Raw genomic sequence first — 24,766 nt, forward strand, 5'->3', positions numbered from 1 at the left:
AAAAGTATTTCGTTATAAAGCTATTTCTTATCAATATTTTTTGAATTAAAAAGTAAATCGATTTTATGCCATTCTACAATTTTACATGGATAGTCTCCTCTTGCCCTTTTCCCACGGAGCCTAAATCACAACTCTTTTTTTGTGGAATGATGCGAAACTGACTGAAGCACAAGGAAACAGCCCAACTTGAAAAATAAGAGCTTTCCTACATGTCACGTTTTATTTTTGGAAGAAATGCGAAAATCGCAAGTTTTATATAAACTTTCTTCCACTAAAATTCAAACAGATGAAACCTAAAAACTCTACAAATAAAGAAAAACCTACTTTGAGATATGTATGTGTGCCACTGTTCAACGATAGGCACAGGGATAACCAGATTTCTCTTTTTGTCGATCGAAAAAATGTATGTATGATGTAGAACTTTATTTTTATGTAAATTACTGTATATAATTATAAAAGAATTATTAATTACTGGTCATGGACGCTGAATACAGCACACACAGAACCAGAAACCGAGATTTCGAGAACAGTTTGAAATAAAATGAGAAAACATGAGCACAGTGAAAAAAAAAATGATGGCATCTCAGTACTGAACAAGACCTGGTAAAACTAGAACCTGGAAAAAGAACGAGACTGAGGTGGAAATGAGGAATGGAGTAACTAGAAGAAGGAACAAGGCTGGCTGCAGTGAAATGTGGACTATCATTCTGAGAACTGGACTGGCCATAACCAAAGGGAATGTTGAACAGTCGTTGTGGGGACGAGACCAGCCACAATTGAAGTGAACAGTGAATGACTGATTCTTAGAGGTCGTTCCTCAGTCCTTTTGTTGAATTTAGTGAGCTGTTTCTTAGGAGCCATCCGTTCCTGAATGACTCACCTCTATTCCAAATGCCTGGCAAATGAAACACAACAGTGAAATCAACTAGTTAATCTTTTTTTTTTCAATTTACAGTGCTCAATACTGATTTGTTCCTGAAATATACACTCCTGGAAATTGAAATAAGAACACCGTGAATTCATTGTCCCAGGAAGGGGAAACTTTATTGACACATTCCTGGGGTCAGATACATCACATGATCACACTGACAGAACCACAGGCACATAGATACAGGCAACAGAGCATGCACAATGTCGGCACTAGTACAGTGTATATCCACCTTTCGCAGCAATGCAGGCTGCTATTCTCCCATGGAGACGATCGTAGAGATGCTGGATGTAGTCCTGTGGAACGGCTTGCCATGCCATTTCCACCTGGCGCCTCAGTTGGACCAGCGTTCGTGCTGGACGTGCAGACCGCGTGAGACGACGCTTCATCCAGTCCCAAACATGCTCAATGGGGGACAGATCCGGAGATCTTGCTGGCCAGGGTAGTTGACTTACACCTTCTAGAGCACGTTGGGTGGCACGGGATACATGCGGACGTGCATTGTCCTGTTGGAACAGCAAGTTCCCTTGCCGGTCTAGGAATGGTAGAACGATGGGTTCGATGACGGTTTGGATGTACCGTGCACTATTCAGTGTCCCCTCGACGATCACCAGTGGTGTACGGCCAGTGTAGGAGATCGCTCCCCACACCATGATGCCGGGTGTTGGCCCTGTGTGCCTCGGTCGTATGCAGTCCTGATTGTGGCGCTCACCTGCACAGCGCCAAACACCCATACCACCATCATTGGCACCAAGGCAGAAGCGACTCTCATCGCTGAAGACGACACGTCTCCATTCGTCCCTCCATTCACGCCTGTCGCGACACCACTGGAGGCGGGCTGCACGATGTTGGGGCGTGAGCGGAAGACGGCCTAACGGTGTGCGGGACCGTAGCCCAGCTTCATGGAGACGGTTGCGAATGGTCCTCGCCGATACCCCAGGAGCAACAGTGTCCCTAATATGCTGGGAAGTGGCGGTGCGGTCCCCTACGGCACTGCGTAGGATCCTACGGTCTTGGCGTGCATCCGTGCGTCGCTGCGGTCCGGTCCCAGGTCGACGGGCACGTGCACCTTCCGCCGACCACTGGCGACAACATCGATGTACTGTGGAGACCTCACGCCCCACGTGTTGAGCAATTCGGCGGTACGTCCACCCGGCCTCCCGCATGCCCACTATACGCCCTCGCTCAAAGTCCGTCAACTGCACATACGGTTCACGTCCACGCTGTCGCGGCATGCTACCAGTGTTAAAGACTGCGATGGAGCTCCGTATGCCACGGCAAACTGGCTGACACTGACGGCGGCGGTGCACAAATGCTGCGCAGCTAGCGCCATTCGACGGCCAACACCGCGGTTCCTGGTGTGTCCGCTGTGCCGTGCGTGTGATCATTGCTTGTACAGCCCTCTCGCAGTGTCCGGAGCAAGTATGGTGGGTCTGACACACCGGTGTCAATGTGTTCTTTTTTCCATTTCCAGGAGTGTATATCGATTACAAACAGTTGGTTCTAATGTGGCTCAAAATACTTTAATTTTGAAGAGTCACATCAAGATTCAATGGTTCACTGTTTGCTTTACATTGTAAATAAAAATGAGCCCAGTAATTCTGCTGAAACAAAATTTAACAAAATTTATATTTTGTTGGGATGTTGTAACTGAATGTTACTTTCACTTTAGCTCAACACCCATAGTAGCAGAAAGTGTATTTCTGCTATAGTTCCAATTAAGGTAGCAGTATCCAAGCAAATAAATTTATGTATACACTTGCTTGACAGTGCAGTAATAGAATAGAAATGCAAACTAAGAAATAATCAGTACCATTTATTAATAGTGGGGATAAACAGACTGATGTGTGATACTAGATGTATTATAACTAATACAATGAAATGTAAATGAATTTGCTGTGTTTTTGGCAGTATATGAGTTAGTCACTAAGACAGAAAATATTATAGTGGAACCTCACATAGCGAGAATAATTCATTCCGAAATCTTATTTGTAGTGCGAAACAATCACTAAGTGAAATAATTTATCCCATGAAAAATAATGTAAAAAACGATAATTTGTACCATGAAGAAAATGTACTAAAAGGTCTAGGTTATTCATGGCATTTATTCAAAGAAAATTATGTATACAGTACTAAGTACTTTATTATTCATTGCCAACACCTCAGCACTTGGCAAAAATGCAACAGCATTATTGTCAAATAAATTTGTAGCAGGGGTAGTCACTGCTTTATTGGGGTGATGATTTTCAATGTACAATGCAACAAATTCCCATGCTTTCAGCATTTTTCTTATTGCGCCAAAAGATCGCTGCTTTGCTGTTACCGCCTCCTCCTTCCCCTCTGAAGAACTCCTCTCCACAACTTCCTGCTGTGAAATACACTGCAATTCCGTAAACTCTTCGGTGGTCATTTCTTGGTTGTGATCTTCCACAAGCTCATCAATATAACTGTTAACCGCTCCTAATCCCATGCTCTTGGCCAAAGACACAATCTCGTTCACTGCAAGATCCACAGGTACTGATTCACAATGATTCAGAGTCACATTCGACAAGCAGAAGTGAGAGTTCTTTTAGTAACAGCTTCCCACACCTTTTCGATCGTCTTGATACAGGCGACGATGCTCAAGTGATATTTACAAAAATCTCTGAGAGTGAGAGTGGTAGCATCAGTCAACTCAAAGCAATCCTCGAAGAGTGCTTTTGTGTAGAGCTTCTTAAAGTTAGGAATAATCTGCTGGTCCATAGGCTGGTGTAACAGACTGGTGCTCGGAGGCAGAAATTGGTCTTGATGAATTGAAATTCTTGAAGAAGGTGGTATTGTAGGCCTGGAGAATGGACAGGAGTGTTGTCCATAACACGCAAGACATGGAGTAGTAGATTCATCTCAAGCAAATATTTCTTTCACAGAAGGACCAAACACTTCATTGATCCAGTCACAAGAAGCATCACGTGTCACCCAATCCTTGTTGTCGGACCTCCAAATCACATTTAACTTGCTCTTCTGGACTTTACACTTCTTGAAGGCTCGGGGAGTTTCTGAATGGTAAACAAGCAGCGGTTTACTTTTCAAATTGCCTCTTGCACTGACACAGAATAGCAATGTAAGACTGTCTTTCATTTGCTTGTGAGCGGGCAATGCATCCTCCTCTGCTGTTATAAAGATACGCTTCAGCATCTTTTCCAAAATAGACCCGTCTCGTCACAATTAAAAGCCAGTTGCGGCAGATAACCCTCAGAATCTACGAGCATCTTGGAGTTGCTGATGAAGTTCTCTGCTGTCTTTGTGCCAGAACTGGCTGCCTCGCTGCGCCTCGCAATGCTGTGGATGCCAGTTCTTCTCTTAAACTTCTTGAACAATCCATGGTTTCCCTTAAACATTTCTTCGGCTGATAGAGGCATCTTCTTAACCAGGTCGGCGAAAATCATTCTCGAGTCCTCACAAATGATGTTCTCGTTAATAGTGTCGCCTTGCAATTGCTTTTCATTTGTTCATATAATGAACAACCTTTCGATATCGTCCAGAACACGAAACCATTGTTTCGGTACTCTTATCATTACCTTTGAAGATCTATCTCTTTAACCTTATCCTTGTTCTTGAGTATAGTGCAAATAGTTGATGTAGACCGATTGTACGAGTGTAAGTCAATTATTATCCGCAAAGTAGTTCTAAAATTTTATTGTAATCAAATAGAAAACTTTAGAGAACAAAGTTTTTCGACATAGTCTCCTTGTCTTTCAACACACTTGGTCCATCGTTGTACGAGCTTTCTGGTGCCCTCATAAAAGAAGGTTCTCGGTTGAGCTGCGCGCCAGGAATGCACCACTTCTTTCACTGCTTCTTCTGAGGCAAATCGACGGCCCCTTAATGCTTGTTTGAGTGGACCTAACGAGTGATAAGAAGGGGCAAGATCGGGCCTATATGGAGGATGATCCAGTACTTCAAATTTGAATTTCTGGAGCGTTTCAGCAGTGTAGGCAGCAGTTTCGGACGGGCATTGTCGTGCAACAACACAACACCTTTTGACAGGAATCCTCAGCATTTGCTTTGAATCGCAGGCTTTAGCCTGGCGGTAAGCATCTCACTATAACGTACACTGTTTATTGTCATGCCCCTTTCCCCATAATGTTCCAGTACTGACCTTGTGCTTCCCAAAAAACCGTAAGCATCAGTTTTCCTGTGGACGGTTGGGTCTTGAACTTTTTCTTGCACGGCGAATTTGGATGTTTCCATTCCATACTCTGCCGTCTACTCTCTGGTTCGTAATGATGCGTCCATGTTTCGTCACCAGCAATGATTCTGTCTAAGAAGTTGTCCGCTTCGTTACCATAGCGATCCAAATGTTTTTTGTAGATGTCCAAGCGCGTTTGTTTATGCAACTGTGTGAGTTGTTTTGGGTCCCACCTTGCACAAACTTTATGAAAGCCAAGTCTGTTGTGGATGATTTCGTAGGCAGATCGTGACTAATTTGCAGACGATGTGCCACTTCGTCAATGGTTTATTGTCTGCCTAAGAGAACCATTTCACGTGAACGCTCAATGGTTTCTTCATTTGTGGCGGGAAACGGTCGTCCGGCTCCTTCGTCGTGCGTAACACTTGTGCGACCATTTCGGAATTTTTCTATCCATTTGTAGACACTCCGTTGTGGCAAGACACTGTTCCCGTACTGTACCGAAAGTCTTCGATGAATTTCGGCCCCTGGTACGCCTTACGACCACAAAAAAACGGATCACTGAACGTTGCTCTTCTTTGGTGCAAATAGACAGCGGAGCAGCCATGCCAACAGCACGGCAGCGATAGCGAAACTAACCTAGCAGCTTGAAAATTGCAAAGATATAACAACAAATAAACAAAGCATGCGTCATCAACGTAAAACGACAGTACTACCAAAATAACAAAAATACAACTAAATTGCGGGTAATAATTGACTTACCCTCGTATGTGCTTGCTAAACAGCAACGCTCACACCATGGTCGCGTTTTGAATGATTTTACGTTTCATTTCTATTGTCATTTTCTTTCTCTTATGGCGGTCTTCTTGCAGTTTTATCATTGGGGACATTTATACGAAGGTTATTAAAATTTGCACACAAAAAACACTGTGTGAACACAAGTTTAGAAAATGTGTGATCACAAGCTGCACTAAGATTGTGCAGAAAGAGCGCTAAATCCAGACTGTAGTACGTACTAAAGAGACGGTTCAATGCCGTTGCCGACAATGAAACGTGTTAACATTGTTTAACGTTTCTTCCGTCGCGTGCGAACGGCTGGTGACGTCACGCTAAATGATCGTCACTCATGCGAAACATCGCTTAATAAGCGAGTCATTTTTTTACAAGCTGTTTTGAACGTCATGCGAATTGCTCGTTATAGAAGGTGCTCGTTAAACGAGGTTCCACTGTGTATAGGCGTTTGTAGTTACTTGTACCTGTTGTTCTGTAAATAGTGACTACTATGTCGAAACTGAAGTCTCCTCAATGGTGCTGCTGGAACTCGCGGAACTGCAGCAACTGTAGTCAATGCTGGAACTGCACGAGTGTCTGTGGCATGTCATCTTTAGTTTCTGTTCCATCCACGTACTAGGAGGAAACAAAATAGTCCACGGCTGACACCGCTCCCTTCGGTGGAAGGATACACCACTGACGGAGAAATTTTACGCGCTGGTGGACGTAGGGCGCCATCTGCTCGGAAATGAGAAGGCGCCTGGTGTGTGGTTGCGCCTGTGTAATGGCGGCGTCTCGTTGCATTGCTGTGTACCTCTTGAGCCAAGTAAACAGAATCCCTCCCGTGGGGGGGAACATTGATTAAGCAAGCTGGCTTCATTAGCGCCCTGCTTCCTTGCTTGCCGACTTGCATATTTGGTGGGTGCTCACATGTTGCCCTCGCTTGCATTTACCTGTGACGCTGTGGAAAACCCATTTAAAAATATGGTGAGGGGATGTCCCATCCATAACACAGATTCCTACACCGTCTACCCCTCCGCCGGTGTGCCCCAAGGTTCTGCCCTCTCCCCTCTTCTATACCTTCTGTATACGGCGGACATGCCGCCGCCTTCACCCTCCCTCCCCCCCCCCCCCCCGTCCACCTTCTCCAATACGCTGATGACACCGCCTTCCTTGCCATCGCCCCCACCCTGCAACGATCCCAACACATACTCCAATCCCATCTTGACCGTTTCACCGCTTGGTGTAACCAGTGGTTGCTCAAGATCAATCCTTCCAAGACCCAGGCGATCATTGTAGTCAAAACCACCCCTTCCTTCCGTCTCCCCGACTTCTATATCGCCATTTATGGCTGTCCTATCACCCTCACTCCCACCCTCAAGTATCTTGGCGTCGCCCTTGACCGTCGCCTCTCCTGGACCCCCCATCTCCAGACTATCCAAGTCAAGGCACACTCCCGACTCCATCTCCTCAAGCTCCTTTCTGGCTGCAAATGGGGTCTTTACTCCTCCACCATCCTCCACATCTATAAATCCCTCATCTGCTCTATCATCTGCTACGCTCATCCCACCTGGCTCTCCACCCCGCCTACCTTTTACAGATCCCTTCAAATCGTAGAACGCCATGCGCTCCACCTCGCCTATCGCATCCACCTTCCATCCCCCACGTGGATCCTATATGCCCTCATCCCGTTCCTGCACCTAGTCCTTTTCCTTGAATGGGTACGGATTCTCTACAGCTCCTGCAAACTTGATCCCCCTCACCCACTTGTCTCTCCCATCCTCTCCCACCCCCGTCTGCTGCCGCACCTGTATTCCCATGTCCCACCTACTCTCCATCTCTCCACTCTCCATACCCTCGCCCAAGGTGGCTTCCACCAACTCGCCTCCCTGATGATGCCCTCCTCCCCTCCATCTACCCCTCCTACCAACTTTGAAAATCCCCATCAACTCCCAGTGTTCTTTTTCCCAAGGGCACCCTCTCTCCCTTCTCTCCCTCCTCCCTTCCTCGCTCCCACCTCTACCCCAGGCCTCCCCTACCCCCCTACCTTCTTTCCTCCCCATCCCATCTCCTCTGCCACTGGCATCTACACCCTCCCCTCTCCCACCTCCACCACCTTTTCCCCTTTTTGGCATGTCCCTGGACTCGTACACGTATAGTGAACTTTCGCGCGCTGGAGATCATCGCCTAGTGTTCGTGTGTGCTGTCGTGTTCGTGTTCCAGTGTTCCAGTGTTTCATCGTTTGTGCTCCATAGTTCGCGTGTGTCATCTCTCTGTGCGTGTCCACGTTTCTGAACGTTTTTATTTTGGACACTGCGCCCGTGAACGGCTCCGTGTGTTTTAATTTTGTATGTCTACGTTCGTATATCCACCATGTCTGTTCTGCAATCGTATCCTTTTGTATCATAAGTCATACAAGTGGCCGAAGAGCGGCGTAGTATGCCGCTGCTGGCCTACCTGTATCAGGTGTGAAAATAACAATAAGAAATGACCTGTCAAGCATTTCCCATTCTGACGTTCATAGGATGGTCTGATATGTGAGACGCATTGCCTACTGCATCGGTTTATTGCTGCCTGGCTGCAGTTGGGCCCCACTGCTGGAGGTGCTGGTGGGAGCGACTGCTGGCTGCATTGGAAGATCTCCAAGATGGCGAGTTGCGTACAGGTCTTCTCATTCTGTAAAAGAAAACAGCCTAGAGTTCTGCTTATATGAGTGTCAGCACAGCGTGGACTGATTTGATTTTTGTGGCGCACTCCGACTCCATGTGAACGTTTACCTTCGAACACAACATTACCAAGCTGCTCTAGAACTGTTCCTGGTACCTATGTCTTTTTCCCATGCTTGTACTCTGTAAAAAAATGTTTTGACTGTTGTTGACGCTTGGGTTGTGGATGCGCAAGTGGCTTTAAAATTGATATTACTATGGGACCCTATTTTCCATGTGGTTTCTCAGTTGGAGATTGTCCATCGTGTGGAGTGGCTCTATACCGAGAGAGGAAGATCAATAGTGCATTGTATTTGTTGTACTGTTGAACAAGGATCGTGGTGTGTGACATGAGAGTTCGGTGAGTCTGTTGGCCTCAGGATGAAACGGTGCTGACTTGAAGTGTGAAACGCTATGGGTTTCGTAATTGTGTCCCACTGTCAATGACAATAGATATTGGCAATTCTCCAACAACAACAACAACAACAACAAAAAAATGTGTGAGAAATCTTACGGGACTTAACTGCCAGGGTCATCAGTTCCTAAGCTTACACACTACTTAACCTAAATTATCCTAAGGACAAATACACAGAGCCATGCCCAAGGGAGGACTCGAGCCTCCGCCGGGACCAGCCGCACAGTCCATGAGTGTAGCGCCTCAGACCGCTCGGCTAATCCCGCGCGGCAATTCTCCAACAGAGAAGACCCTTGACAAAGCCTCAGTAGTCTTTGTGGAAGATACCAATGACATCTGTATCACAAACGGAAGTGTGTAAAAAGCATTGATGACGATGAGCCATTGGCTTCGAGAAATGGTCCTGTAAACTCAGTATGCAGATGCGACCGGGGTTCTGATGCCTGTTGTCACAGAAAATATTTCCAAGGCAGAACTGATTGGTATTTTTGATATAAATGACACTTAGCCAACATTTTTCCAATAGCAATGTTATCTGGCTATACATTTGGTACGAATTATGCCCCAGTGGCATGAATGTAGGATCTGCAGTATCTTATATTTAAGCACTGCAGTAGCAACCATTCATCTCTTGCCTGCTTCCGAATGTACCAGAATCACATCCTTGTATACTGTAAGTGCATGCCTCATTGTACAATAAGATTAAATCTCTGGCTGATTAAGTAATTTCTTATCAGTAGGTCACTCCGTTTGAATATGCTGTTTGATCTTGCATAAAACAGGATCTTTAGGCACAAGTTTGGCAATTAAACTGCAGTTTACTGGGAAATTTTCTGCAGCGTCGTGACTACTGATATCTTTTGAAAAACAGACATCAGCTGGTGAGTCCAACTTTTGTCTTGCCATGTTGACAGACTTGAAAGCAAATGTGCATTCGTGTTTTGAGGTGTGAACCTGACTACGATTTCAGAGCCGTAGTTAGACAGAAGTAGCGCCCAGCGCTGCAGACATTGAGCTGTTCATGGGGGACAGTACAGGGTGAGTCAAAAATGACTTTACAACTTCGAAGTGACAGAGAAATTTGCTGGCATAACTTACAGAATTGGTAGATGTGTCGTTTTGTAGCACATAGCCTCAAGTTCCACATAAAAGTGTCAAGTGTCATTTTGGTTCCATGTGACTTGTATTTGTGATATGGCAAACATCCCACTGGTAATCAATATCTTCCCACACTCGTTGCAGCAAATCTGGCGTAACTTGTGCAGTGGCAGCGTAGATTCGATTTTGCAGATCGGCTAAATTGTTTGGTAGGGGTGGAAAATACACATGGGATTTAGTGAAATCCCAGAGAAGAAGTCTGGGGAGCGAGGTGGCCATTCATGGACGATTCGCCAACATGGAAAGCGATTATCAAGGAAACCTTGAAGAGCAGGAGAAGCACAAGGCGAAGGAAAATGAGGAGGAGATGCAGGTTAGCGTTTAGCGTCATATCGACAATGAGATCCTTAGAGATGGAGCACAAGCTCGGATTAGGGAATGGTGGAAAAAAGAAGCGGCTGATCCCTTTCGAAGGAAGCATTTGCCTTAAGCGGTTTAGGGAAATCATGGGAAACCTAAATCACGGTGGCTGGACTTGGGTTTGAATATTCATCCTCCGAACGTGAGTCCAGTGTGCTAGCCACTGCACTACGTCACTTGGTAGGAAACCTCAAGCTTCCCTGAGGAAATGAGGTGATGCACCATCTCGCTGGAAGTAAACCATTCCGTCTTGGTCATCTTCATCAATCTATGCCAAACAGTTGTTGCAGAGTTCGTTTCATAAAACCCCCACACAGCGAGCACGCTCCACACCAGTGAAAGTAGCCCTTTTAGCTGTGCACTACACAGGCGCCCCTGGTGGCGGAATGAGGTATATGACACACTATGTGATCCAAACTTGAAGTTGTTTGCGACAGAGTGACACATCTACCGATTCTGTAAGTTATCTCAATAAATTTTAAAAGTTGTGAAGTCCTTTTTGGCTCACCCTGAATTGTTTGGCTTAAAGCTAACCAGAAAGGTTGGGGGTCTGTGAGGACGAATAATTTATATCCGTAAATATAACAATGGAATTTCTTCACTGCAAATATAACTGCGAGGGCCTCCTTCTTGATCTGACTGTAATATTTTTGTGCCACTGTCAGAATTTTGAAGCGAACACAACCTAGCATTCAAAACCCAGATGAGACTGGGACATAATGTTTTGTGCGCCATAGTTGACGCATCCACAGAAATTGTAAGCATCTTGTCCGGATTATAATTATGACATAAGACATTTAGCATCAAGAAAACATTGTTTTAAGTTGTTAAATGGCCTTTGGAATACACTGCTTCAATTCCGTTTGGTGCCTTTACAAACAACTCGTGCAGTGGTTCACTGATGGAAGCTACATGAGGCAGAAACTTCCTTTAAAAACGTATTTGCCCTAATATGGCACATAACTGCTTGAAATCCGTCAGAGGTGGAGGGTTTTTAAGGGCACTGCGTGTCAGCTTGACGCCATACTGAGTTTAGACAAATACTTCCAGAAAATACTTCCTAGTATTTAAATTTAGATTATATTTTAATATATTTCTCTTATCCAGAAAAAACTTCTTGCCATTGCAAGTATAAATTTCATAAATAATTATCTTCTCAGCTTGAGCTATTTTCAGTTATTTTTCTTCCAAAACTGCAACTTCAGTGCCTCATTTTTTTAAATCGAATTTCCGCAGCATCACTTAATTTAATTTGACTACATTTCATTACTCACGTTTTACTTTGGTTGGCGTTCATCTCATAACTTATTTTCAAGACACTGTTTATTCAGCCCAACCTCTCTGCCAAGCCCTTTGCCGCCGCTGATAGTGCTACAGTACAATGTCATCGGCAGACCTTCATATTTTTATTTATTTTTCTTGAACTTTAATTATCTTACCAAATATCACTTTGATTTCGCTTACTTCTTGATCATTGTGCCGTTTAAATAAAATAAATGTCGTGTGACTAGGGCCTCCCGTCGGGTAGACCGTTCGCCAGGTGCAAGTCTTTCGATTTAACGCCACTTCGGCGACGCGGAGAAAATTTCCGAGTCAGCCGGAAATCGAACCCGGGCCCTTAGGATTCACATTCTGTCGCGCTGACCACTCAGTTACTGGGGCGGACACCATTTTTTTTTAAATCGAATTTCCATAGCATCACATAATTTAATTTGACTACATTTCATTACTCACGTTTTACTTTGGGGTATGATGCAACCCCATATCACTCTGTTTACAATTACTGCGCTTTAACAGTCTTCATCTAATTGCAGTACATTTTCTGGGCAAATTGGAAATAACCTTTCATTCCTGTATTTTCTCCTTGCCGCCTTCAGAATTCCAAAGAGTGTTTTCTCTAAATACACAAATGCTGTAAATGATGCTTTACCTTTTTCTAATCTACCTTCCTACGAAATCACGATCGGCTGGTGCGCTATATCAAACGATGATGCCGCCTCTCCCCGCTTCAAGAAACTTACGATTTTTTTGTTTTTGTTTTAAGGAAGCGGGTAATGACAGGTTTGACTGAGAACAGTCATTAACAAATCACAGGCTGTACGGTTTATTATCAAAGTCATTATTCCTTTCAAACATTTTAAATACATTCAGCTTTAGCAATCTCCTGTATGCCACAATACAGCATTAATGTCTTCATACTGAAACTTTACGAACATCAGAATGCTGCACAAATAATTATACCGAAAACGCATTTAGGAAGCACCTTACATACAACGTTTGTACAGTACCGCTACTTTTCCACGCCAAGCGCACCCTCAAAGCAACAACAATCAGTATATCAGAACGCACTGTCAGCGGGCAACGATTAGTCAGAAATGTTATCATGGTGTAAAGATTTATTGTGAAATTAATCATTGAAGAAATGCCCCAATAGACAGGAAAGAAACAATAGTTAAAAACTTCCGAGTGGTAAATTAACAGGGAGCTGAATTATATCCACTAATAGTTGTCACCACATGAAAATGTAGCTGCAAAGAGTAAGTAGTGGCACAAAAACGTAGCTTTAGAAAAAAAGTACACATGACGTAAATGAATAATATCTAACATTTCAAGAAAATGTCAGAAAAAAGACAAAAAATACAACTACCAACAGAAGGTTTTTCAGATACAGAACTGTAGCAATTAAAGTGAATGTGTCTATTAATAAATAGACATATTTTTGGGTAAAATCCTTAACCGCTTCTTCGCAAAAGCAAATACATAATCTGAGTTTTAAGAAATGTTGTTAGCAAAACAATTAACTACGTATGTTAAACTAATCAACTATTTACTAATAGCAGGTACCGTCCTTTACATAAAGAATTAAGTCAACTCATCCTAGTCTATCTTGTTAGTCTTTTTTTAAACAAACAAGCTTAATTTTGTTCAAACGAATGCAGACTGAGGTGTCAAATCCTCTGATTTCTGTTATGGCAGATAACGTCAATTGATCACATAAGCACATAACAAGAGTAATTATGTCATTACAAAAGAGTATACGCAAGGTGTATAATATTTCCAAGTTAAATACCCAAAGTTAATAGCCCAAAGGTTCAGAAATGAGGGAAGAAAATAGGAGGGAGCTCTGCTGGATTTGTAAAAAAGACGTTCCAGTGCTGTGTCCTTCCGGGGGCGTTTTCTTGAAATTTAGACGTCTTAAAACGTTATTTTAACACTTTTTTTCTTTGGAGGTATCGGTAGGGCGTACAGGCGGACGCCGTCACAAATCGAGGACAGGGACGGAATAGAACTAGATTTTTGGCATACAGTTTACATCTGTAAATTTAGGTCTTTAGATAAGTACTGTACCTCAGAATTTGGAATATCCAGATATAAACACACTTTACATTGCACTGTTCCATCTTAATCACTCACTGTACTCATGAGTATTCTGACTTGCAAAGAACCTGACGCCGGCCGGGGTGGCCGAGCGGTTCTAAGCGCTACAGTCTGGAACCGCGTGACCGCTACGGTCCCAGGTTCGAATCCTGCCTCGGACATGGATGTGTGTGATGTCCTTAGGTTAGTTAGGTTTAAGTAGTTCTAAGTTCTAGGCGACTGATGACCTCAGAAGTTAAGTCCAATAGTGCTCAGAGAAATTTGAACCATTTTTAAAAAAGAATCTGACTGGCACTTAGTGAAGATTCACATCGTCGCCTCGACTCACGTGGCTGTTTTGATAAACAGGCCGCCTCCACACTGCTTACTTCATGTTCAGCTGGTCTGGCCAGCGTGAACTGGCAGCGCTGTTGAGTGGAAGATATATCAACTGCTAGGATCACGTGAAATGACACCTTAGTCACTGTCTTCCAGAGGGTCGGACGTGGTGACGACATAATGTCAGTCCCTGGCAACTCGTGTAAAAAAGAGAAAGAATAGATGGCAGAACCATTCCAAAACAAAACTTATACTGCCGCATTGTAAAACAGGTGAATAACAGTCACACGTAAATTAGTTTGCACAGTCGTGATTTCGAATTCACCACCATTCAGTAAACTGAGCACATTGCGACCTATACACGCCGAAGTCGATTGCAGAGTTTGCCGTTTCTTTTAATACCGTCGTTGTGTTGTCCTCCAGTGCTGCTGTCGGCGGCCACTGTGTCGGACGATGCTTGTGAATCCCGAAAAGCTCCCTAACGTAAACCTTACATCACGCTCCAATTGGAGCTCCAAAGTGAAATGACTACTTCTCACATTGAATTCTGCTAGCAGAATTCGAAGTGATTCTCTCGCTAACAGCGGACGAAGTGTCCTTGGTTCCTTCTCTCTTCCCTAGTAACTTCCGCCCCTTCTTCGAGAGCCAGTCCTAGCCTCTAACGAGCAGTCATCCAATGACAAGCGTCAACTGCCCTGGAGCGTTCTCCCACTTGATTAACACTGTGGAAGGCGGCCGTCGTGTCAGGACCAGGCAGTTTGTCCGCCAGACGACCGTGTGGAACGTTCTCCATGGCAGTTGTTACTACCCTATCAGTTACAGCGTGTGCAGGACTTACTATTGACCCACGTCGGGAGCCGTTTTGTCACTGGTTTCTTCAACAGGCAGCCATCATTCCGGGATTTGTGTCATCCATCCTATTCACAGATGAGGAACGCCGGCCGCGGTGGTCTAGCGGTTCTAGGCGCTCAGTCCGGAACCGCGCGACTGCTACGGTCGCAGGTTCGAATCCTGCCTCGGGCATGGATGTGTGTGATGTCCTTAGGTTAGTTAGGTTTAAGTAGTTCTAAGTTCTAGGGGACTGATGACCGCAGATGTTACGTCCCATAGTGCTCAGAGCCATTTGAACCATTTGAACAGATGAGGAAACCTTTACGTGGAGTGGTATCTTCTACTTTCATAACAGTCATCTGTGGGATAGTATACAGAACCCCCATGGTGTGGTGACAGCAAATCATAAGCATCGGTGCAGCAGGAATGTGTGGGCCGGGATAATTGGCGACCGTATTTTGGGACCAGTCTTCCTTCCACGTCGCCTAACAGGCCGGGACTATCGGCGTTTCTTGTGGGTGTCTTTGCCTCCCCTGCTGGAAGAAATGCCACTGATGATTCGAAGGGTTATATGGCTGCTACATGATGGTGCTCCAACCTACCTCACCGTTCCCTGGTCGACGAATAGGACGAGGGAGCCCAGTTGCATGGTCTGCTCGTTCACCGGATCTCAACCCGTGCGATTTCTGGTTATGGGGTCATCTCAAAAGTATCGTGTATGTAGAGCCCATTCCAGATGTGGAGACAACGGAGCAGGGTATTCATGCTGCCTTTGACATTGTTCGGTCGTAGCGTGGCCGATGCGAAGGTTAAGTGATGGAACATGGTATGGCGCGTACACTGATTCGTCGAGGCACATGGAAAATATTTTCAACACATGGTGTAACAGTGACTATATGGTACAGTGCGTATTAGACCGCCGTCTCTGTAACAACGTATGATTGAATAAATGGCGTCTAGCATGGAAACGACGCGTTTCCGGACATTTAAGCTCATTACACCTTTTTTGTTCCTTCTTCTCTCACTGATCAATGCCCAGCCTTTGTACACGGTGGAAGAAATCACTCTGCATAAGGGACATGAACAGGCTCAGATGTTGAGTGAACACTACGAAGGGCACGGAATTGATGTGTACTCGTGTGAGATAGCGTTATCAGCATCTGATAGAATTTGAAAGGCGAGGTAAAGGGGCTTGCTTCTCGGTCTCCATTTGCAATTCCACTGCAGGCTAGCCTTCCCTTTAGCAACGCAGGTTGCACGGGGCAGCCTAATCGCCAGGCGGAAATAAACTACCAGCAAGTCGAGCAGCCTGCAACAGAAACCGCCCGCATAACAGGAGTCGCGAGGAACAAGTAGTGTGTGTTTTCGTTCCACTGCGTAAACCAGGATATAAGCCGCGTTCTGGGGCTTGACGGGCAGTACCACTTCAGTTCAATGAAGCTCAACAGCTGCATCGTAGATCACCTGAAGAGAAGCATCGACCTGTTCGGCGGAGGAATGGTCGCGCTCGCTGAGGATGAGTCCGAAATGAAATCAACAACACAGCAACAATCCACGACATCGGCATGGCGCAGTGCCCACCCTGAGAAGGAAACAGTCGCAAAGACCGGTTTGGACTTAGTCTGTGAATGTAACGCGGGCACTGGCTACAAAATTTGTAAGGTGTCATGAAAGTTGAGTATTTGTGTTACTGAATGAATCAGTAGTAGTTATTTCTTTAGTTGTACCTGATACCGTTTGTTGGGGGTAACGAGCCTTTTTTGCACAGGCGTATCAGCGGCATCTTGTAGACTGTTATCAATATACAGAAGTCACATTGTCACATCGACAGGCGACGAGGTGAAGTTACAACAGCAATAAATGAACGAGACAGTAGTTAGCTTACGGAATAGCGTGTCAGACAAATCAAATTTTATTTCTGTTTACTTTCATTTGACCACAAAATGTCCACCTGCTGCACTGGCGAGAGGTTTTTCATTTGCATTTACCCGCCAAACGATTCAGCATGTATGTGGTCGTACTAGTTCAGTCAAATAACACAGTTTAATTTGAAATTCAAAGAAGTATTAAAGCAGCAAATGTCATATTATTTCCATTATCTAAAAGAGATAAAGTAAATTATAAAAATAGCATTTTACATCCCTGCGTAAACTGCAATTTGATGCGTTTATTATCACACTGGGTGACTTAGGTCGCTCATCACGTCTTGCTACTTCAGTTCGTATATACATAATATATACATGAGGGTGCATCTACATCTTCACGCGAGCTCTGCAAGCTACCGTACGGTTCGTGGCGGAGGGTATGCTGTATCATTACTAGTCATTTCCTTTTTTGTTCCAGTCGCAAATACATCAAGGGAAAAGCGACTATCTATATGCCTCCGTATAAGCTCCAGTTCCTCGAATCTTCGTGGTCCTTACACGAAATGTATGCTGGTGGCAGTAGAATCGTTCTGTAGTCAGCTTGAAAAGCCGGTTCCCATCTGAGTTCCCGAAGCGTCTGCGTTGTGTTTGTGTGTTGTTCGAACCTACCGGTAACAAAAGTACGAGTAGCAGCCCGCCTCTGAATTGCTTCTTTGTCTTTCTTTACTCCGGTATGGTGCGGATCCCAAGCACTCAAGCAGTACTCATCAGTAAGTCATATTAGTGTATTACGTGCAGTCTGCTTTAAATACGAACGACAAATTTCCTAAATTCTCCGAAGAAACCGATGTCGACCATTCGAATTCGCTAGCCAGTCCTCACGTGCTCGTACATTTCGTGTCGCCGTTACGCCCGGAGACTTAAACGACGTGACTGCGTTGGTTAGGACACTACTGATTCTGTACGTAAACATTACTGGCTTGTTTCTCCCATTCACCCGCATTAACTTACATTTTTCTAGCTGCCATTCATCACACCAACTAGAAATTCTATAGATGTCATCTTGGATCATGCTACAGTCACTCATCTTCGACACGTTCCCTTACACCACAGCGTCATCAGCAAACAGCCGCAGATTTCTGTCCACTCTGTCCGCCAGATTATTGATGTATACCGAAAATAGAATAGAAATTCTCAAAAATGAGATCGACAGGAAGTGCAAAATGGCTAAGCAGGGATGGCTAGAGGACAAATGTAAGGATGTAGAGGCCTATCTCACTAGGGGTAAGATAGATACTGCCTACAGGAAAATTAGAGAGACCTTTGGAGATAAGAGAACGACTTGTATGAATATCAAGAGCTCAGATGGAAACCCAGTTCTAAGCAAAGAAGGGAAAGCAGAAAGGTGGAAGGAGTATATAGAAGGTCTATACAAGGGCGATGTACTTGAGGACAATATTATGGAAATGGAAGAGGATGTAGATGAAGATGAAATGGGAGATATGATACTGCGTGAAGACTTTGACAGAGCACTGAAAGACCTGAGTCGAAACAAGGCCCCCGGAGTAGACAACATTCCACTGGAACTACTGACGGTCTTGGGAGAGCCAGTCCTGACAAAACTCTACCATCTGGTGAGCAAGATGTATGAAACAGGCGAAATACCCTCAGACTTCCAGAAGAATATAATAATTCCAATCCCAAAGAAAGCAGGTGTTGACAGATGTGAAAATTACCGAACTATCAGTTTAATAAGTCACAGCTGCAAAATACTAACGCGAATTCTTTACAGACGAATGGAAAAACTAGTAGAAGCCGATCTCGGGGAAGATCAGTTTGGATTCCGTAGAAACACTGGAACACGTGAGGCAATACTCACCTTACGACTAATCTTAGAAGAAAGATTAAGGAAAGGCAAACCTACGTTTCTAGCATTTGTAGACTTAGAGAAATCTTTTGACAATGTTGACTGGAATACTCTCTTTCAAATTCTAAAGGTGGCAGGGGTAAAATACAGGGAGCGAAAGGCTATTTACAATTTGTACAGAAACCAGATGGCAGTTATAAGAGTCGAGGGACATGAAAGGGAAGCAGCGGTTGGGAAGGGAGTAAGACAGGGTTGTAGCCTCTCCCCGATGTTGTTCAATCTGTATATTGAGCAAGCAGTAAAGGAAACAAAAGAAAAATTTGGAGTAGGTATTAAAATTCATGGAGAAGAAATAAAAACTTTGAGGTTCACCGATGACATTGTAATTCTGTCAGAGACAGCAAAGTACTTGGAAGAGCAGTTGAATGGAATGGACAGTGTCTTGAAAGGAGGATATAAGATGAACATCAACAAAAACAAAACAAGGATAATGGAATGTAATCTAATTAAGTCGGGTGATGCTGAGGGAATTAGATTAGGAAATGAGACACTTAAAGTAGTAAAGGAGTTTTGCTATTTGGGGAGCAAAATAACTGATGATGGTCCAAGTAGAGAGGATATAAAATGTAGACTGGCAATGGCAAGGAAAGCGTTTCTGAAGAAGAGAAATTTGTTAACATCGAGTATAGATTTAAGTGTCAGGAAGTCATTTCTGAAAGTATTTGTATGGAGTGTAGCCATGTATGGAAGTGAAACATGGACGATAAATAGTTTGGACAAGAAGAGAATAGAAGCTTTCGAAATGTGGTGCTACAGAAGAATGCTGAAGATTAGATGGGTAAATCTCATAACTAATGAGGAAGTATTGAATAAGATTGGGGAGAAGAGAAGTTTGTGGCACAACTTGACCAGAAGAAGGGATCGGTTGGTAGGACGTGTTCTGAGGCATCAAGGGATCACCAATTTAGTATTTGAGGGCAGCGTGGAGGGTAAAAATCGTAGAGGGAGACCAAGAGATGAATACACTAAGCAGATTCAGAAGGATGTAGGTTGCAGTAGGTACTGGGAGATGAAAAAGCTTGCACAGGATAGAGTAGCATGGAGAGCTGCATCAAACCAGTCTCAGGACTGAAGACCACAACAACAACAACAACCGAAAATAATAGCGGTCCTACCACACCTTACGATACTCTTGTCTCTGATGAACAATCATCGTTGAGGATAATGTACTGCGTTCTATTACTTAAGAAGTCTTCGAACCAGTGACATATTTGGGAACCACTCCGTACTCGCATCCGGTGACGCCAACGGGCCGGTCGGTATCGTTGGGCCTTCAAGGCCTGTTCGGACGGACGCTGTTATCTTTTTCTGGGGGGGGGGGGGGGGTGGCGGGGGAGGTTGAACTGGGCGAAACATTCGCAATAAATGTAAGCTAAGTAAGGTGCAAATGCCATAGTATACTCTTAGAAATAACTGTTGTTTCTCTACGCCGGGAATGATTATTACTATGTTGTCCACGTCTGTTCGGTGGTCAAACGACGGCGTGTTTGTACGATTATGATGAGTGAATGATTTCTTAAACGTGAAATTTAAAACATCGGCTTTCGTCTTGCTATCTTCTGCTGTCTCTTCAGACTGGTCAGCGAGTGACTCGATGGCAGCCCTAGACTCGCCTGGCGGTTTTGCGTAGAAGCAGAATGTTCTCGGGTTTTCGGCCAGATAGTTTGCTAAGGTTTGACAGTGATAATTTTTGTATCCTTCGCGCATATATCTTTTTATACCGTTGGCTTTCTTATTTTGCAAGTTCTGTTTTGAACCGGGAGTGGAACAACCTTTGCTTCCTGAGCAATTTCCGTAATTCGTTGTTAAACCACATTGGGTCTTTTCCGTCGTTAATCCACTTACTATGCATATACTTTACCGTCTGTTTAAATTTTGCCCATAATTCTTCTACGCCCGTCGTACCGGAACTAAATGACGTCAGTTCATTGTCTAAGCGTAAGTTCAAATGGTTCAAATGGCTCTGAGCACTATGCGACCTAACTTCAGCGGTCATGAGTCGCCTAGAACTTAGAACTAATTAAACCTAACTAACCTAAGGACATCACACACATCCATGCCCGAGGCAGGATTCGAACCTGCGACCGTAGCGGCCGCGCGGTTCCAGACTGTAGCGCCTTTAACCGCTTGGCCACCACGGCCGGCTAAGCGTAAGTAACCAAAATATATTAATATACTATTTTCAAGAACGAAAAGAGATGTATGGAAGCGAAATGATCCACTGTACGTAAGAGAGAATGTGTTTAGTATTTGGGAAGCGGGATTGTGGAGAGTTGCAGGGATGGGTGTCATACTGTGAATGAGAGGGAGAGGTATGGGAGTTATGGAGAAGAAAGAATGTATTTATGTTTGAGAAAGGATGAAAGAATTTGTGTTAATTAATTGTTGTGCCGCTCTCGTGTTGGGACAGAATCAGCATGCCAGGGGGTTTGATATTTATTGTCTGTATGTTACTAGTGCATCTAGTATGTTAAGCTTTGTGCTCATTTTCTCACAGGACTACATGAATGAGGTAGTCGAACAGTCAGACTTCAAAAGTATAGACGAGCTGGTGGAGCGCCACGAGACTCTGGTAGCTGCCCGGGAAGACCTGGCTCAGCGCCAGCTTCGTGAGATGGACAACCTGGAACAAGTCCGGACCGCTATGCTCGATCTGGAAGAGGTTTGTATTTTCAGTGTTCAATACACCTTTCCCACATTTGAGAGTATTTAAAGCACTATGTTTTGAGAGTAGGAGCACTGATCGAGAGAGGAATATATGTGTCACTTATTACTCTTATGTGAGGGTCACGTGTCCTAGTGCAGACTTAACAATCGCAGAAAATTATCTTCAACTTATTTTCCACGTGACCTGAACAGATCTGTATGAATAAATCAGACTAAACGGTTAATATTCACTCTAAGGCAAAAACTATATACCGCGATAGAGTTACGCAAATTTCTCACAAATTTATATTCAACGGGAAATGCAAAACTGTAAAGTTTGGCGGTCGATGTATGAATGTGTCACGTAGCAGCGCAGTTTCAACGCGCAACTGACAAGGATAGTAAAGAGGGGCATTCTATACCAGGACATAAAGTTTTTGTGAACTTCATTCCGTGTACTCAGTTGAACAGTAACTACGCTTGCAGACCGCCACGTCAGCATTTGAGAGAGGACGTGTAGTGGGCTCAATAAGGCCAGTTGGAGTAATCGGCGAATCGCTCGACATTTGAATAGGAGCGATGCCACTATTGGACGCTGCTGGCAGGAATGGGTGAACCATGGCCGAACACTGCTTTAAGAACGAGGCGGTCGACCTAGAGAGGCTGCAGAACATGAGGACTAAGCAATCGTCAGAGAGGCACTCAGAGCCCCGGTTTCATTATTATCATCGATCCGACGTGTAACTCGTGCTTCAGTGACCATAAGGACCGTTAATGGGCGGCTCACAGAAAGAGCGCTGAACTCACGGTGTCCCTTGCACCGACTACCATTGACTTCCGTACACCAAGAAGCACGTTTACTCTCATGTCGCTCGCATTCGGTCTGGAATGTCAGTGAATGGAGGAGAATTCCCGCCTCGAACTGAACCCCGATGACTAACGAAGACGTATATTTGAGACCCTCCCTCCCCCCGGACAGCGGTGGGACAACATCCTGACCGCCCGTCGTAAGGACCGACAGCCAGGATTGATGGGTTGGGATGAGATTTCATTTCATAGCAGTACCCACTTGGTTGTTATTCGCGGCAGGTTTACAGCACAGCGGTACGTCGACGATATTCTGTGCCGCGTTTCGTCGGCCTTCACGGCAAGCCATTCTGGCCGTACATTTCAGGAAGATAATCCCTGCTCGCACAAGGCGAGAGTTTCTACTGCTTGCGTTCGTGCTTGCCAAATCCTACCGATGCCACTTAGGTCGCTGTATCACATCCCAACTGAGAAAGTTTGGAGCATTATGGGCACGGCCCACCAGCCATCTCGATATTTTGACGATCTAAAGCGCCAAATGAAAAAAAAAAAAAAAAAATAGGCACGATTCCCTCAAAAGGACATCCAATAACTCAATCAATCAGTTCCAAGCCGAATTACTGCTTGAATAAGAGCCATATGTGGACCACCTCGTTACTGACTACTTCAATTTATGAAGCTGTATCTCTTGAATAAATCACACAATTTTTTGAGAAATTGTAATATTTATTTATTTGTGCATGTACATCACATCTACAGGTTTCCGTCCCGTTCGGATAATTCCTTCTTGGTGCGCAGCTTTTTGTCTTAGAGTGTATTTTCGTATTTCCGAATAGCTCATAGCAGGGAGGATATTTTGAGGAATGAAGAGGGAGACAAAGCTACACTGCCTGACGAAAAAAAGAGAGGTGCTTAAAAAACATTGTCGAATGTCAATATAACTTCGTACATACCAGCGGTGGGTGTGGAAATGATCAAAGTTGTAACTGTCTGTGACAGATAGAACGGACGTTGAAGTGCATTGGTATTGTTCGTGTTTAGTGTTACTACCAAGCCTGGTAGAGTATGCAAAGGATGTGATTAACATCAAATGTTGAGTGACCTCTGTGCAGGGCACGGATATAATCATGTAAGGCTGCGTTAACAGAACCTGACAGAGATCTACAGTGCCTTCATTGTGGATTTTGCAAGTCGGTCGAGTCACAGGTTAGTGCTGCTTTTGTGTGACAGTGGCCTGCTGTTGAACTGCACGGAAACGTGAGGGCAGGCATTTTCGTCACGAAGGCTGCGGCCGCCGACGTTTGACCGCCACTAGAGAGGATCGCCTTGCTGTGCACCAGGCACATCGCAGCCCTTTCACACCCGCGCCTGCCATCCGGGAACAAGTAAGCTGCATCTCTGGTCGGAGACTAGCAGCAGACGGACTAGACATGCATGCATGCAGTAGCCACAGACGGCTGCCTTTGGATAAGTGCAGTGACTGGGAATCATAGAATGTAGATGAACGGTGTCGCATTGTGTTCAGCGATGAGTCGCGGTTCTGTCCAACCCTAGATGACCATAATCGGGTGGTATTGCAGCGACCTGGCGACAGGTCTCATGCTCCCAATGTTGCGGAAAAGTACAGGGGTGTTACTCTGGCTCGATGGTGTAGTGAGTCATCAGGTCACGGATAGTACTGATTGAGGGAATTCTGTCGGCGCAATGGTACGTCACAGACATCCTGCGTTCTCGTGTACATTACTGGCCATTAAAATTGCTGCACCAAGAAGAAATGCAGATGATAAACGGGTATTCATTGGACAAATATATTATACTAGAACTGACATGTGATTACATTTTCACGCAATTTGGGTGCATAGATCCTGAAAAATCAGTACCCATAACAACCCCCTCTGGCCGTAATAACGGGCTTGATACGGCTGGGCATTGAGTCAAACAGAGCTTGGATGGCGTGTACAGGTACAGCTGCCTATGCAGCTTCAACACGATACCACAGTTCATCAGGAGTGATGACTGGTGTATTGTGACGAGCCAGTTGCTCGGCCACCATTGACCAGATGTTTTCAGCTGGTGAGAGATCTGGAGAATGTGCTGGCCAGGGCAGCAGTCGAACATTTTCTGTATCCAGAAAGGCCCGTACAGGACCTGCAACATGAGGTCGTGCATTATCCTGAAGAAATGTAGGGCTTCGCAGGGATCGAATGAAGGGTAGAGCCACGGGTCGTAACACGTCTGAAATGTAACGTCCACTGTTCAAAGTGCCGTCAATGCGAACAAGAGGTAACCGACACGTGTAACCAATGGCACACCATACCATCACGCCGGGTGATACGGCAGTATGGCGATGACTAATACACTCTACCAATGTGTGTTCACCGCGATGTCGCCAAACACGGATGCGACCATCGTGATGCTCTAAACAGAACCGGGATTCATCCGAAAAAATGTTTTGCTATTCGTGCACCCAGGTGCGTCGTTGAGTACAC

The 24,766-nt window shown here is 44.8% G+C and overlaps 1 protein-coding gene across 1 annotated transcript in view; it reads left to right on the forward strand.

The window, feature by feature from the left end:
• LOC124545261 (coiled-coil domain-containing protein 42) overlaps positions 1-24,766 on the forward strand; it is a 53,060-nt gene that overhangs the window by 12,029 nt on the left and 16,265 nt on the right. Inside the window, exon 5 of the mRNA XM_047124138.1 lies at positions 21,322-21,486. Within this exon, the coding sequence (XP_046980094.1) occupies positions 21,322-21,486 (165 nt within the window). The remainder of the gene's footprint in view (positions 1-21,321; positions 21,487-24,766) is intronic.

Source organism: Schistocerca americana, chromosome 8 (assembly GCF_021461395.2).
Source record: "Schistocerca americana isolate TAMUIC-IGC-003095 chromosome 8, iqSchAmer2.1, whole genome shotgun sequence".
NCBI classification, from domain to species: Eukaryota; Metazoa; Arthropoda; class Insecta; order Orthoptera; family Acrididae; genus Schistocerca; species Schistocerca americana.